The sequence below is a fragment of the Dryobates pubescens genome, chromosome 13 (assembly GCF_014839835.1).
Source record: "Dryobates pubescens isolate bDryPub1 chromosome 13, bDryPub1.pri, whole genome shotgun sequence".
NCBI classification, from domain to species: Eukaryota; Metazoa; Chordata; class Aves; order Piciformes; family Picidae; genus Dryobates; species Dryobates pubescens.
In genome coordinates this window covers 15,054,159-15,068,713 of record NC_071624.1, presented here as the reverse complement: position 1 = coordinate 15,068,713, position 14,555 = coordinate 15,054,159, and the positions used below count along the sequence as shown (strand labels likewise).

The 14,555-nt window shown below is 37.7% G+C and overlaps 1 protein-coding gene across 1 annotated transcript in view; it reads left to right on the top strand.

Annotated features, from left to right (window-relative positions):
- NAALADL2 (N-acetylated alpha-linked acidic dipeptidase like 2) overlaps positions 1–14,555 on the top strand; it is a 292,588-nt gene that overhangs the window by 188,008 nt on the left and 90,025 nt on the right. Inside the window, exon 9 of the mRNA XM_009897854.2 lies at positions 8,455–8,601. Within this exon, the coding sequence (XP_009896156.2) occupies positions 8,455–8,601 (147 nt within the window). The remainder of the gene's footprint in view (positions 1–8,454; positions 8,602–14,555) is intronic.

Sequence of the window (14,555 nt, the reverse complement as noted above, 5' to 3'; positions counted from 1 at the left end):
ACTCATTTTCAGTGGAAAGTATATAGCTTAAACTTTCTCTCCTGATTGGGTTGGTTTTTTTCCTTCTTCTTTTTGTGAAGCTATTCTGAAGACCAGTGAACAATTTGCTACATCATGTTAATTTGCCATCCAGTCTCACGACGACTGTCCTATCCTGTTTGAAACACTTATGAAATCTTGAAATATGAGAGATTGTAACTTTCCAACTAAGAGAGTGAGTCTATGTATCCATCCCCTATAAGGGGATGAGTACCTTATCTCTTCTTTTTCTTCCTGTGGGATATGAGAAGCAAGACTGTAATCTCACTGGCATGAATTATTTAATATCTATTTGGAGGGTTTGAATGATACATCCCAAAATGAGTAACGTGGCAGAACCTGATCATCACAGAGTTAGACTACACTTAAATGGGTTCACAGTCTTTCCATCTCTATGTATTATGAGAATGCCTTTAGGCATTTAAAATGATTTACAAGCCGCAGCTATTTCCATTGAGTATAAAATATCAACCATCTTGTCAAATCTCTTCTTGTCAAATCCTAATCTTTTCCCCTGCTTAAGCAGTGTTTTGATATTAGCAATAAGTGTTACTGCAGCACAAAACATAAGGAAGCCATGCAGTTCTGATCAAGCTGAAATTTATCAGAGTTTTATGCTAAAACTAGTTCATAGAACTGGTGAGGTTGCAAAAGACCTTCAGGATCATCAATTCATTTGCTCTTTGTTAAGGCTAGGTTTCAAGGGATCTCAGCATGTATGTGACAACTAACACTTACCAGTGTTCCTGCTACTGAATACCTGGAAGAAAGTACTATCTTTTTACCTGCAGGAAAGTACTAGTTTTTACATAATCAAACCCCAGTTTGACTTCATCCTTTAATTGCTCAAACAGCATGCTCAAAAATAGTTTACATAAAAAATTAGATCTAAAAATATAAGCTCTGAATGAAAACAGCAATCATAGTTTACAGTGTGTTCAGAGCTGGGTGTGGAGACAGTTTGCCTGTGTTAATATGGCATTTTGTTTGCTGGGTGTTCATTGTAATGAAATACAATCTTAAACTGTTTTCTGGATTTTACCCTAAGTAGTAGTAGTACACTGAATATTGAGGCTGAGCCTGTGGTCATGGAAAATAAGTCTTTAAAGTTGTTTTACCTGAGGTGCCTGAGAGCTTGTTTGCTTTTATCTGTGCTGGTGAAACAAATTATGGGAGAAGTGTTGATGCAGTACATCTGGTTGATGAGTCTAAAAGTCTGGAGTAAGAGGATGCTTTGGAGAAACACAGCTACCATAGCTAGGGTTTCTAATTTCTTAATTGCTTTTGTAAAATCTTGTAACTCTTCATTGTTAAGATGCTGGGATGTTTGGAATTGCTGATGGCATTCCAGTTGCAGTCTTGCCACTGATATAATTTATGGTATGAAATTTTACCTCTAAATAGTTGATTGCTCTGAAGTTCTCTTATCAGATGGGAGCATACCTGCTTGATTTTTTTTTACTTCCCTTAGAAAAGCCATTAAAATTCCTAGCAGTTTTTACTGGGTGTTGGCAACAAGTATATCTGAGTTAATGAGGCATATGACTTCGGTTTAGGTATCGAAAGCATATATGGAATTCAGTGTCATATACGAAGCATCAGGAATCAGAGAGAGACTGTCACTAGATAAAGTTAAATAAATAAAAAGCCCAGTAAAGGAAATTAAATTTACACTATAAATATATATATATATTTACTTCCTTGCTTTTGTATTTATTAGCAGTTTGATGTAAACTTTGCATCTAAAATGTGGTTCAGTCCCGGGAGGCCCCATTAGCCAGGTGGGGGTTGGTCTATTCTCCCAGGCAACCAGCACCAGAACAAGAGGACACAGTCTCAAGCTGTGCCAGGGGAGGTTTAGGCTGGATGTTAGGAAGAAGTTCTTCATAGAAAAAGTAATTGGCCATTGGAATGGGCTACCCAGGGAGGTGGTGGAGTCACCATCACTGGAGGTGTTTAGGAAGAGACTTGATGGGGTGCTTGGTGCCATGGTTTAGTTGATCAGATGGTGTTGGATGGTATGTTAGACTTGATGGTCTCAAAGGTCTTTTCTAAATGGCTTAATTCTATTCTATTTAATGTCTATTTAGTTGGCTTGCTCTGTGATGTTGGGCAAGACTGAAATATTAGATCCATTGCCTTTTAGTTGGTTTGAAAAATACTTTGAGGTCTATAGGGGAAAGTGCTGTGTTAAATTTCCCTAAGAATTTTATAACCAGCTGATTTGCATGAATAGTAATGTGCATGATCAATCAACAAAGATAGAGAACAGAGCACAATGTTTATAGCTAAACCAGATAAATCAGATGGGAATCCAATACAATTCCTAGAAACTCCATGATTACTTTTTTTCTTTCCTTTTCTGTATAAAATATATATTTTTCTTTCTTTTTCTGTATAAAATATATATTTGGTAGTCATGGCAAGGAAACATCTACTAATATTTTAAAAGAGCTGTCAGACCTTCTCTCTCTAATGATTTCTTTCTCAGAATGTAGCAGATTTTATGAATGAGAGACATATACTTGTGCTTTGTAGCTTCTCTGTCCTTTCCCACCTGTTGATGGTGATGTAGCATAACACGTCGGCAGTAATAAAGATGCTACACTGTTGCTTTCTGCATTTTTACATGGTCTGTGATTAATTTAATAAATTATGTAGTTCTTTGTTTAATTTTGCTTCATCAAGATGATCTTATCATCCTTCAGCTTCTTAAATGCCTTTGCCTTGCACCAGTTGCTCACACAGGTGGTGATTCAGCTCAAGAAATAGAGATTGATTATTCATGAAGCATAAGCTTCCTTGCTGCAGTTCTGAGCTGGGATCACTGACACATTGTAAGCATAATTGGTGGTTCTTTATTTGCCCTGTTTGAAACTACTTAGACATTTCAACCCATATTCTAAAAGCTGCTAAGTCTTTATTTCATCTGTTGTCATACAAAGGAAGGAAGGTAACCTGACAGACATACATCTCTGGGTGGAAGTGAAGTGCAAAAATTACCAATTATTTTTTATTATTTTTTTTTTCAATATATAGGCTTTTATTTGTACCAGGATCTTAACACTGCAGCAAAAAGCACTTCAGAGTGTTTGGCTCTAATTCATGCTAGGGAAAGGTCTGCAGCGAAGTACCGCTTGATGATACTTTAGATGTGTCAGATCTATTTATAACATTAACCCAAATTAAATGTATTTAAAGGGCCATATGGTACTCTTCATTTTCTCAGATTTGTAATATAAACCTGTAACATGATGCTGAAAATCCAAATGAACTCCAGAGAAATAAAATTACTCAATTACAAATAGCGCGTGCATCCTTGCACTGGCATGAGCCCCTCCTTCATTACTGTCTAACCACATGGCTTGGTTTCCTTCCAGTCTAAAGGGAGGGCTCAATTGACACAGCGGAGACCATCCTCAGCAACCAAGTGATCTATATAGTGCTACTGAGTGTGTTTTGCTGTAAGATTAACCAGCTGAAGAAATGTAGTTTGCCTCCTCTGCAACAGGGAGTTACTACTTACAGAGTGCATTGCTGATCATGTATTCTAGATGCATTTTTAAAAGAGGTTGTTTTTTTTTATCCTACATAAAAGCTAACATTTAAAGGATCATTAAGTAGGACCTGACTGCAACTGGTGAAGTAATGCACAGCAATTGAAAGGTTGTTTTTTTTCCAGACTGGGAAGTCACAAATTGTTTTTTGAGTATATGAAAGGAAAGATTCTGTAGATTTATCAGAATTAAAATTCATCAAATTTTGAAGTTATAAATAAGGTTGGTTTGTTTGTTTCTTGTAAATGACTCTATTTTAGATTTGAATTTACAAAAAGAGCACATCAGTTGGTGAGGAGAGGAGAGAAAAAAAAAGGCAAGGGAAAGCAGAATGCCAAAGTGATGAACCGTTGCTATTACATGATGATTGACATAGTATTTGGCATTGGAGAACTTCAAAATGCTTTTAAATCCCATGTTTCTGGACATATGCATTAGTGCAATCTTCTCCCTCACCCCTGTCAATTCTATGGCCCACATCCCTTAGTAGCCTTTTACTTACAAGTGACCTTCATTTCCTAGCAGCAGTAATTTTTTCAGTCAGTCTCATCTGTTCTGATTGATGCCTACTTGACTTGCAGTAAGGATCAGGCATTCAGTTGCCAAGCGTGGAAGCTGTCCTGCTTGTCATAAACTGCAGTCACAGTTTTGGGACATGATCTTTTCCTGGTTTCCTGAGTGCTGCATCACAGAATCACAAAATGTTAGGGGTTGGAGGGGACCTTGAGAGGTCATCCAGTCCAAACCCCTGCCAGAGCAGGATCACCTATACCAGATCACACTGGAACACATCCAGGCAGGTTTTGAATATCTCCAGAGCAGGAGACTCCACAGCCCCCTGGGCAGCCTGTTCCAGTGTTTTGTCACCCTCACAGTGAATTTTTTTTCCTCATGTTTCCATGGAACTTCCTGTGCCTCAACTTCCACCCATTGCCCCTTGTCCTGTTGTTGGGCATCACTGAGAAGAGCCTGGCTGCATCCTCTTGGCATTCACCCTTTACATCTTTATAAACATTAACGAGGTCAGCCTCAGTCTGCTGTTCTCCATATTGAACTAAAATTGATGCAGTGCATGTACATTTTGGTAGGAGATTGTTTCACATGATACAAGAGCAGTATTTCCAGCAGGACTTTAATGTTAATTTCTGTGTCACAAACAGTAGTGTCTTCAGTGCTGAAGGATCACACTAGGATGTCTCTCTTAGGTAAGGATGATGGGAAAGTGTTACTAGTTGTAGCATGTTATAATTCTTTAAGTCCACTAATTTGGGGAAATATTTAATGTAATGAACGCAATGTACACGACATGAACTTTGCAGTCTTGTCAAAGACTCAAAGAATGCTGATGTTGTAGAGTCTGCATAACAGTAAAAATAGCTTGAAAGAGAACAGTGTCTTGCACATAAAGCCTTCTCCCATATTAGTGCAACATTAAATATTTATTGTTGAACTAGTCATTATCAGGGACTTATGTGTCAGAACAGTGAAAGCTGAACAAAGCAGTTAAGCTCTTCAGATGCTAGCACTATTGAAATGAATGTTGCTGTCATCAAAATATAGATCCTATAGCATGAAAAATGGTGATGTAAAACCCCGGAATACTTTATCGCATTGCACTCTTAGCCAAATCTGTAAACATTTCATATTTAAACTTTCATGCATAAAAAATATTGTGTTGTTGCTACAGAGAGGGGAGAAAAAGTAACAGATCTTTTTGAGTAGTTAAAATGGAATGTGGTAAAGCGTTTTCTGAAGGGCAGAGTGCTGGCAAAAAGTCAGGCTTGAGTGTCTGAAAAAAAGGAAGTTATCTCTCTTCTGGGTTCCTGGTTTGCTTGCATAAAGGGGAGCTGGTGCATATTCAGAATTAAAAGTTTACCATCATTTTCTTGTCTTAGAGGACTAATATCAAAATAATCTGTTAATTAGCTGTGTCCCTGCACAATCTCTAACCTGGATTACTCTCTTTGTGAAACCTGATCTGTGCAGTAGATGACAATGGCGATTCAGCTTTCTTGATACTTTGTCAAAGATTTTGAGGTGTAGTGAGATGACTTTAATGGAAGATGTATTCATATGTCATTTGTACTGTTGCACTGGTTGATGTCTCACACATTAGATCAAAAATTTCTGATTTTTTTTGCTGTGTGAAATGTTATTCATTGCATGAAGCCTTGTTTTCCATTTCTATTACCCTCCCTCTAATCAGGATCTCCAGATATAAATTCCACAGTTGCACTTCCAGTCACAGCTATACAATATTCCCTTTCTGAAAATCCTATTGCTACTTCTAGATTTGAATACATAGGAGATAATGATAGGTGGTTCACTTAGGAGAGTAAAAGATGTGTGAATGGATCCAGGTAGGTTTTGAAAGTCTCCAGAGAAGGAAACTCCACAACCTCTCTGGGCAGCCTATTCCAGTGCTCCATCACCCTTACTATAAAGAAGTTTCTCCTCATGTTGAGGTGAAATCTTCTATGTTCAATCTTGCACCCATTGTTTCTTGTATTACTACATTAGCCTTGCAGAACTTTGCTGCCATTGTGTTTACTGAGAGATAGGATCAGGTCTTTTTAGAAAGACAAGATCCTTCCATGTGGTATGTGGCTTGCTTATTGCTCATTGACTCTTCAGCTCTGTTTGTCTTTTCTGATACTGTTTTCCCCAACAGTTCTGTTTGGATTCTTTTGGTCATTTAACTTTCTGATTTCTGTTGGTAGATAACTCTGGGAATGAGAGACTTCAGACATTTTCCCATTGAACCCAAAAGCTGTATTTAACATCATTCAGTAAAGTTTTCAGCATTAAAGGAAGAGCTGACTATTTGTCATTTATGCAACTTGATTAGATGCATTTGGCAGTATGAGAAAGTTAGGAGATCGTGCAGTGTAGTCTACCTCTACAATGGCACACTGTGTGATATTAAACTGCTAAACATCTTACAGTTCTTGAAAGGAGCAATCGCTTCAGGATGGATCTTCTGTGAATACACACATGCATAAAATTATAACCATTCCTTTATGTGTGGATGGGTGGTTTTGGCTGGGAAGGATTGTAGAAGATCAAGTGCAGTTACTTAAAACCACCTGAAATTAGTATAGAGTTTGGGCTTCTGCTGTTTCTGTGGTAGCTTTGGTTTTTAAAAACAAGCTTACTGACTTCATTGAGACTGTGTGTAGATAGCAGGCGGATTTTTGTGTCTTCTCAATGTGACTGAAACCTCAAGAGTGGTATAAAGGGGGAAAGAAACACAGAAACACAAGTTGTAATTAAAAAGATATCTTCACGTTTAAAAACATTTTAAAAAACCCCCAAAACTCTGCAATGTTTTAAGAGCTAAGACTTACTGATAACCCCTAAAATTAATACTATATTAATATTATATTTTAATTGCTCTTCTTTCTTACTAAGCCCTGAAGAGCCATCATTTTGTCTGCTGCAAATCGTGTTGCTCCTTGGATATCTTTTAAGGGAGTACTATTGACTGGACGTGGACTGCACATACAGGAGTGATTTTTTTTGTTGTTCTGTTTCTATTTTGATTGTAACTCTCAGTCATTCTGGGCAGACCTTCACTACTGTGAATGCTTGAATGGTTGAAGCAGGAACATTTGCTAAAAAAGAAAGAAAGGAGAGAGAGATAGTGTGATGTAACCACCTTTAAAAAATACTTAGGAAAAGGAAGCCATTTCTTGAAGGCATTTAAAAATAGTTTTCTGTGAGAATCTGCAGCCCTTATTTATACTGGGTAACATGCAATTGCATTCTTCACAGTACAGAGGTGAAACCGAAACAATAATTATGCTAATATAAAAGTGGAAGAACACCAAGATTTGTCTCTTTCTGCTCTTCGAATGTTTTCCTGCTAACCTCAGGAACTTTCACATGCAGGTTCTGGTGTATTTCAGTGTTAAAAGAGAATTAATCCTACATGGTTCTGTGTAGCAAGCTCATAATTTAGTAGTTAGGTCTGAAGAAGTTATGGTGTGCTACATAAACTGATAGCTGAATGGAAATAATCTCTGGTACTTCAGCTTTTTACCATTCTTAAAAAGAAGCTTGTATGCTGTAAAAGATGTTGAGAGCCTTTGTGCCTGCTGTTTATTAAGTGTTTAATTACCTGATGTAGTTGAAAATTACATTAGTATGTAGCACCCTTAGACTTGTTTTCTAGTTTCCATCTTATCCTTATTATACTTCTTTTGCTAAGATTTCACCATTGAATATTTTTGTGAAAGAAATACCAATGTGTCACTGAATAGGATTGTGTTAGGCATTTGACCCAGAAAATGTGTATTTAGGTATCTTCAGCCTTTAATTCTGTTTTTCTCTGAGCCTCTACAGCTGCAGCAAATTCTTTACATTGCCAGCATATCATAGACCATAGGCATCTTGAATGTTATTATCTGGTTCAGCTTTTTGCTCTTAGAGAGTATGCTATTAATTAAATCCATAGTAGCTATTAAAGATCTCAACATGTGTTTCCAAAAGGCACCACAATGACCCCTAATCTCCTGCCCAGTATGGGACATTTCAAAGGCTTCTTCTCTTGCCCTACTACCATTTCAATTAGATGTGACTTTCATTGTCCTTTGAAAGACTCAGCCATGTTGCAGCATACTCTTAATCCCCTGCTATTTCTGATCCAAATGACCACCGTGTATATCAATAAAAAGTGGACGGTTTGTAGACTCACTACTAAGTGTGAATGAGCTGATACCAGTTTGCACTAGTGTCTGTTCCAGCCTGTTCTTAAAATACTCCGACCCAAAGAATCCTGTGTAAATAAGGTATTGGTACAAATTTTTAAGAGTCTGGTTGCAGATAAGTAGAATTTTGGTTTGTGTTTGTTTTTCAGAGCCAGAGCTTGAACTGTGTGGGAAAGACTAGATGTCCAAGATCTAATGTGAGTTCTGTGCAGATACAGGGAGACGCAGATTATTTCATCAACCATCTCGGAGTACCTGCCATGCAGTTTTCTTATGAAGACATCAAAACATCAGAGGTATTTACAAATGAAAATGGACAAACTAAAAATAGCAGAAGAAAAGAATTAGCTATTTCTCAGGTTATTTCATTACATGATGAGTATGTTGTAGTGGAAAATTATGTCCTGTAAGTGCATTTTTCTTATCTTCGGAGGTTTACCACAGACCTTCAAAGGGACTGATCTTACAAGGGTACAGCATTCAAACAGACAGATGAATGTTTAGAATAAATGAAAAGAAAAAAAAATAATTGGTAGACATTATGTTAATATTGCTGATAATATTATAGGCTACATATTATCTAACCCAACTTTTCAGATGGCTTTCAAGACAGGAGAGACAAGTTTTTATGTGCATGTTTTCAGTATCACAGTATCACCAAGGTTGGAAGAGACCTCAAAGATCATCAAGTCCAACCTGTCACCCAACACCTCATGACTAGACCATGGCACCAAGTGCCACGTCCAATCCCCTCTTGAACACCTCCAGGGACGGTGACTCCACCACCTCCCTGGGCAGCCCATTCCAATGACGAATTACTCTCTCAGTAAAGAACTTTCTCCTCACCTCGAGCCTAAACCTCCCCTAGCGCAGCTTGAGACTGTGTCCTCTTGTTCTGGTGCTGGTTGCCTGGGAGAAGAGACCAACCCCTTCCTGGCTACAACCACCTCTCAGGTAGTTGTAGAGGGCAATGAGGTCTCCCCTCAGCCTCCTCTTTTCCAGGCTAAACAATCCCAGCTCCCTCAGCCTCTCCTCATAGGGCTTATGCTCAAGGAGGCCTCTCCCCAGCCTTGTTGCCCTTCTCTGGACACGTTCAAGTGTCTCGATGTCCTCCCTCAGTAAGACAAGACAGCCTTTAAAATGAATTTTACATCCATTTTCATACTGTGGGCAGAATATGACTCTCTAGTGTAAAGATATGTGTGCTTAGTTGGAATCTTCAGTACACCATGTTCCTTTTTCAGTCCATTGTCCTCTGCGAGATAAGTTGAAGGAAGCGGTATGTAATGCTGCTGGTAGACCAGGCTGGGACTGGACACACACAGACTCTTAGGAAAGCTTGTCCTTCCCTAGCCTTCACTACTGTAGGTTGTATTTGCACCTGAACAGCTCACACTTACCCTCAGTTCTTTCAGCTGAGGCTTAGGAAGCCTGGCATTAGTTATTTCATGATAGAGAGGTCATGAGAAAATAGGTGTTTTTTTCTTTGTAAAAAGTAACAATGCATCGACTTCATATTCCTCTCATTTCTCCTCTTGCACTGTGCTTATCTGTGGATGTGCACATCATTCCAAGTTCAATAACCAAACTGAAGCTGAGTTGAAGTGGAATGCTTCCTTGCACTGCATGCTAATATGCTTCTATTTCACAAATGCAAACCAAAGCAGAAATATGCCAGATATTGGAGCATTGTTGTCATGTTGTGGTGTAAATTAAAATAGATTAAGTCAAGAATTTATATAAATAAGGAGACTTCTGATTCTAGGCATCGCTGCTCCTATTAGGCAAAGCATTCTATTTCAGGTTAAACACAAGGCAGAGGCTGTAAAGAAAATGTGAAGGCAGAAGACCTATGAGAGCAATGTTTTTGACAGGCTTGTGGTCCAGTGCAAATTTCTGTTGTCACTGAACAGTAATTCCACATAGTTTTCATTCTACATCTGTGTTTATAGGATGTATAGAGCATGAGAAATAATCTGCAAACTTCAGTGTATCAAAATAGTATTTCCCAGCAACATTTGCAATATGAGCACTGAAGCTTCCCTTGGCTATTGTCTGTTTAGATCTCACCAAAGTTCTTCTTTATGTTCAGTTAACTTTGCAGATGTGCATCTTTGTCTCTCAGAATGACTCAGCAATGTAATTAAAATCATAAACCAAAATATTTTCCTATTTGCTTGCACATGGCACAGCAAATTTATTCTGTGTTGAAAACAGCTTTTGTCCTTCTTGCAAAATAATTTCCTAGAAGGAAATTTTTGATAGGCAGAATCTGCAGTCTTGCAGTTGATGCTCTGCACCTCTCAGACCCTAGAGGAACCTGACCTTGTGAGATGTGCTTTATTTGAGAAGTAAATCTGCTTAGCAAAATGTGTAAATTTCTATTGGCAAGAGGATGGATTATTTTCTAAACATGAAAGTGCACAGACTTGTGATTCTTTGCTATAATTTTGTTGTTTATTGTACTGATTATTAATAGTCCTTTAACACATAGGCTTACTGTCTCTCCTGTGTCTGTCAGACAAGCAGTCTGTTTATTGTTTGCTGTTTCTTGCAGTTATTTGTTGGGGATTCTGTTTGTTGTATCAGACATGGATAGTACTTGCAAGGCAGACAGAAATTATTCTGGGTTTTACAGCCCTACTAATAAGCATTGTAGGAATTCCTCTCGTGCAGATTAGTGACTGAAAATAATCTGTTGGGTTGCAGGGAGGGATTTTCACTTGTTTCTTTCCAAGCCATTTGGCTTTTTAGACTATGTCTCAGCTATGTCAGCTTCATTGCAAAAAAAATTTCAGAAATGGGATGTTTTGACATGCTTTTGAAGGCTATCATTTTGCCAGGTTGGTTTCCTCTGCTGTCTCTTTCTTTCACTGCTGTGATCTACTGAGGAATGTACTTGATTCTTTATTTTACCCACCTGTCAGCATGTAGCATCACTTTAAACTGATGCTATTCTACACTCAAAGCCTCTCTGGTTCCAAGTGAAAAAGCCCAAGACTTGTGCCTAGTAGTCTGCCTACAGAGCAACAGTTATATGTCAGCTTTAGCAATGTATTTCTTACATAGTCAGTATAATGCCAGTCCTTAGAGAGGAGATTGTAAGAGTTTTTCATTGGCAGCAACCTGAGGAGTAAATAAGAAGAAATAAAAGTTGTAAGAGGCAACATTCAGACCAGAAGAGTAAGTAAAACTGTCTTGCTTGAAATTGCCTAATACAGTGAACCACAGCTTCAGGGAGGTTAAATCTGCATGGAAAATGCCTGTGGTCAGGTCAGGTGAGCTAGTAAAATGCATTCTAAGTATTCAGCCACCAGTATAAAAAATGCAGTGAGCAAAATGCAGCTCATTTATTTGCTAGCAGAAAATACGCAGCATTTTAGTCTGCAAGTAAATTGTAAACCTGGAAGAACTTCTCAAAAAGCCAACATTAACCTAATTTCCAAGGATTCTCTTGCAGTTGCTTAAGAAAGCTTTCCTCTTCTCTGAACCTCTGGTGCGCTGGCTTCACTACCACATGAGGGTCACATTCTGCTTTGTAATGTATTAAGAAAAAGACTAATCAGCTTTTTCTAATACTGCAGATTCTCTTACTCTGAAGAGGAGACATACTATTCAAGTTAAGGATTAGTTTACATCCCAGTGACTATGTAGAATCTCCAGAGAGAGAGTAATGTTATTAGTCCTCACCTCAGTGGAGGATAGTATGAGAAAAATCTTTACTTAGCTTTACATCAAGAGTTAGCATTGTAAAGACTTTGTGAGCTTTGTTAACTCTCTGTGCTGCAGTATGAGCTAGATACCAATGGAAATACTTATCATAGGATCATCAGAATTAACAAACTGGAGCAAGTGACTAAATTAACTTTTTTTTTTCCCGTCTGGACCATTTCTATGCCTTTGAAAATATTGGTTACATTTTTTTTTTTGGCAATATATTTTCAAACCAAAGAAATCTGTAAGGAGTATAATACATAAATATCCACCACAGTGATAGAAATCACATGCATGTAATGGACAAAGCCAGGATTTTGAGCATCATGTTCTTCATAATTCTGCTTAGTGTCTTAGATGTCAGTTCCTCACCTGTGGTGTTTTTATTTAGTGAACAACATGTCTGAAGCTCAGCTCTTGGTTACTTGTCAGGAATAACCCTGACAACACTGGATAAGGTGGTGTATGTTCAGTTTCTATCTGAATTCTTTGTTGTTCTTTCTGAATGGATATACATTGGGTGAGTACCTGTGTAATAGAAAATGCTATTTTATCACTTAATAACTCACCTTGTTTCTCTTTCACACATCTTTTTTTATCCTTTTCTCTTGAATTTTTGGGGGGTTTGGCATCTTTTTACATTAGCATGTTAATGGACATTCTAGTATTAAATGGTTCATTGCAGTTATCTGATTGATAACTGTTCTTCCATATGGAGTAACTTTTACTGTAGACTCAGCTTGACACTTATGAATGACCTCTACAAAATGCAAAGAGAAAAGTGTTAAAAATTATAGAAACTTAGTCCTTACAGCAATGAAAGGCTCATTATTTAAATCCTTGGCCATATTAGCAAAAAAGTAGGTTTAGTCACACTGAACTCTTATTTATTAACTAATATGAAGCTTCCTGTATGTGGAGACATGAATGGCAAAGGTGCAAAATACTCCCAGTTGCCCTGCTTAACTCATATTGAGAAGTTATTTTGTGAAGATAGGATTATTGGTTTCAGAAAGTAAATACAATTGATGTATTGCTGAGGCAGTGGGTAGAAAATCTGTATGAGAACTTGTTGCTCAGATTCTTAGGTTTATTTCTTTGTAATCAAAATCTCTTGAAACTAGTGTCCTTCAAAATGTTGACACCTGTTCTACCTGGCCACGCTGAAGTCTTTCAGCCATGTGATGAGTTCCCACAGTTCTAAGTAATGCTAATTGAATGTGTGGGTGTTTAATACCTCTGAAACTCAATTGGAAGGGATTCCATGTTCAGTGAACCAAAGCAAACTTGCTTTTTTATGTATTAAGACAATCCAAAGGCCAACTTGATTTCTCTGTTGCTGTAAAACAAATTTTAGTAGAGAGACTATGTGGCATATTTAATCCAAATCTGTAAAGGACCTTTCATAACAAAATTGACATTACTGAGAAGCAGTTTGTACTTCTCTTCAAACCGTTGCACTCAAAAAGTTTAAGTTCTTTTCCCAGTTTAGCTTTTCTCTTTCCTTACTTCCCTCTACCTCTTCCCCCTCCCCCCCATTAGTGTAATGGAACAGCCTTTCTCTTAATGAAAGGTTTGGAGCATAAACATGAGAAGGATTCTAAAAGAGCAAGGTATTCAAGTGGTAATCATTTTATTAATATTTGTAGCTTCAGCTTTTGATACAGGTTTGGAGTTTAATCTATGAACATTTCAAAAAGCTCTGTGAAATAAAAAGATCATCACAGTGAGCTAATACTGGAGTTGTAGCTTCCTTCAGTGGTACAGATTACTGCCTCTGTGGAGGAAGAAATAAACATCTAGGGAGTCTGAAGGGGGTTTTGCCCCATTGTATTTTAGCTGCAGTAGAAGCAGTTATGGAAAAGAGATAATTTAAAATGTGAGCTGTTTACATAGCTTTTGGTTATAGAGGTAGTGATTTCAGGCAGTATATACTGAGAATAGGCTAAATGTGTTGGGATATATTTTGATAAGGGCTGCTTCAGCATGCTTACATTACCAGATTTTTAAGGCTGCTGTACTCACTAGGGCATTATTTGTGGAAGAGGAGAGGCAGATTCCGCAGGATCACTGAAACTCAGGGGCAAAATTGAGGAATGTTTTCTCATCCTGCTTCTTTAGTAGCCTCATTAAACATGGAACAAAAAGAGTATCTCATGACAGGATAGGTGTGTCAGTACAGGAGGTATACAGAAAGGGAACGCTTCCAAAGTGTTTTGACTGTTGGGAAACCTCACACTTTCAAAGAACATTCTGCTGGTTTGCTTAAAACAGATTAATGTTAATTTTGTCTTTTAATGTATTCTATAGGTATGGCTTAAAAATTGACACAAGTTTTGTAATAGGGTGTCAAGGGTGTCTCCAGTCTTCTCCAAAAGTTGCTTCATATTAATCCTTCCTTTTGTTTTTACACTGCATATATTATGTAAAAACATAATATTAGGACTCACAGCATGGTCTGGAAAATTCTATTTCCTGTCTCTAGCCATAGGTTTACCTATTAGAGAGAATCAGTGCTTCAGAAGTTTATCCATAC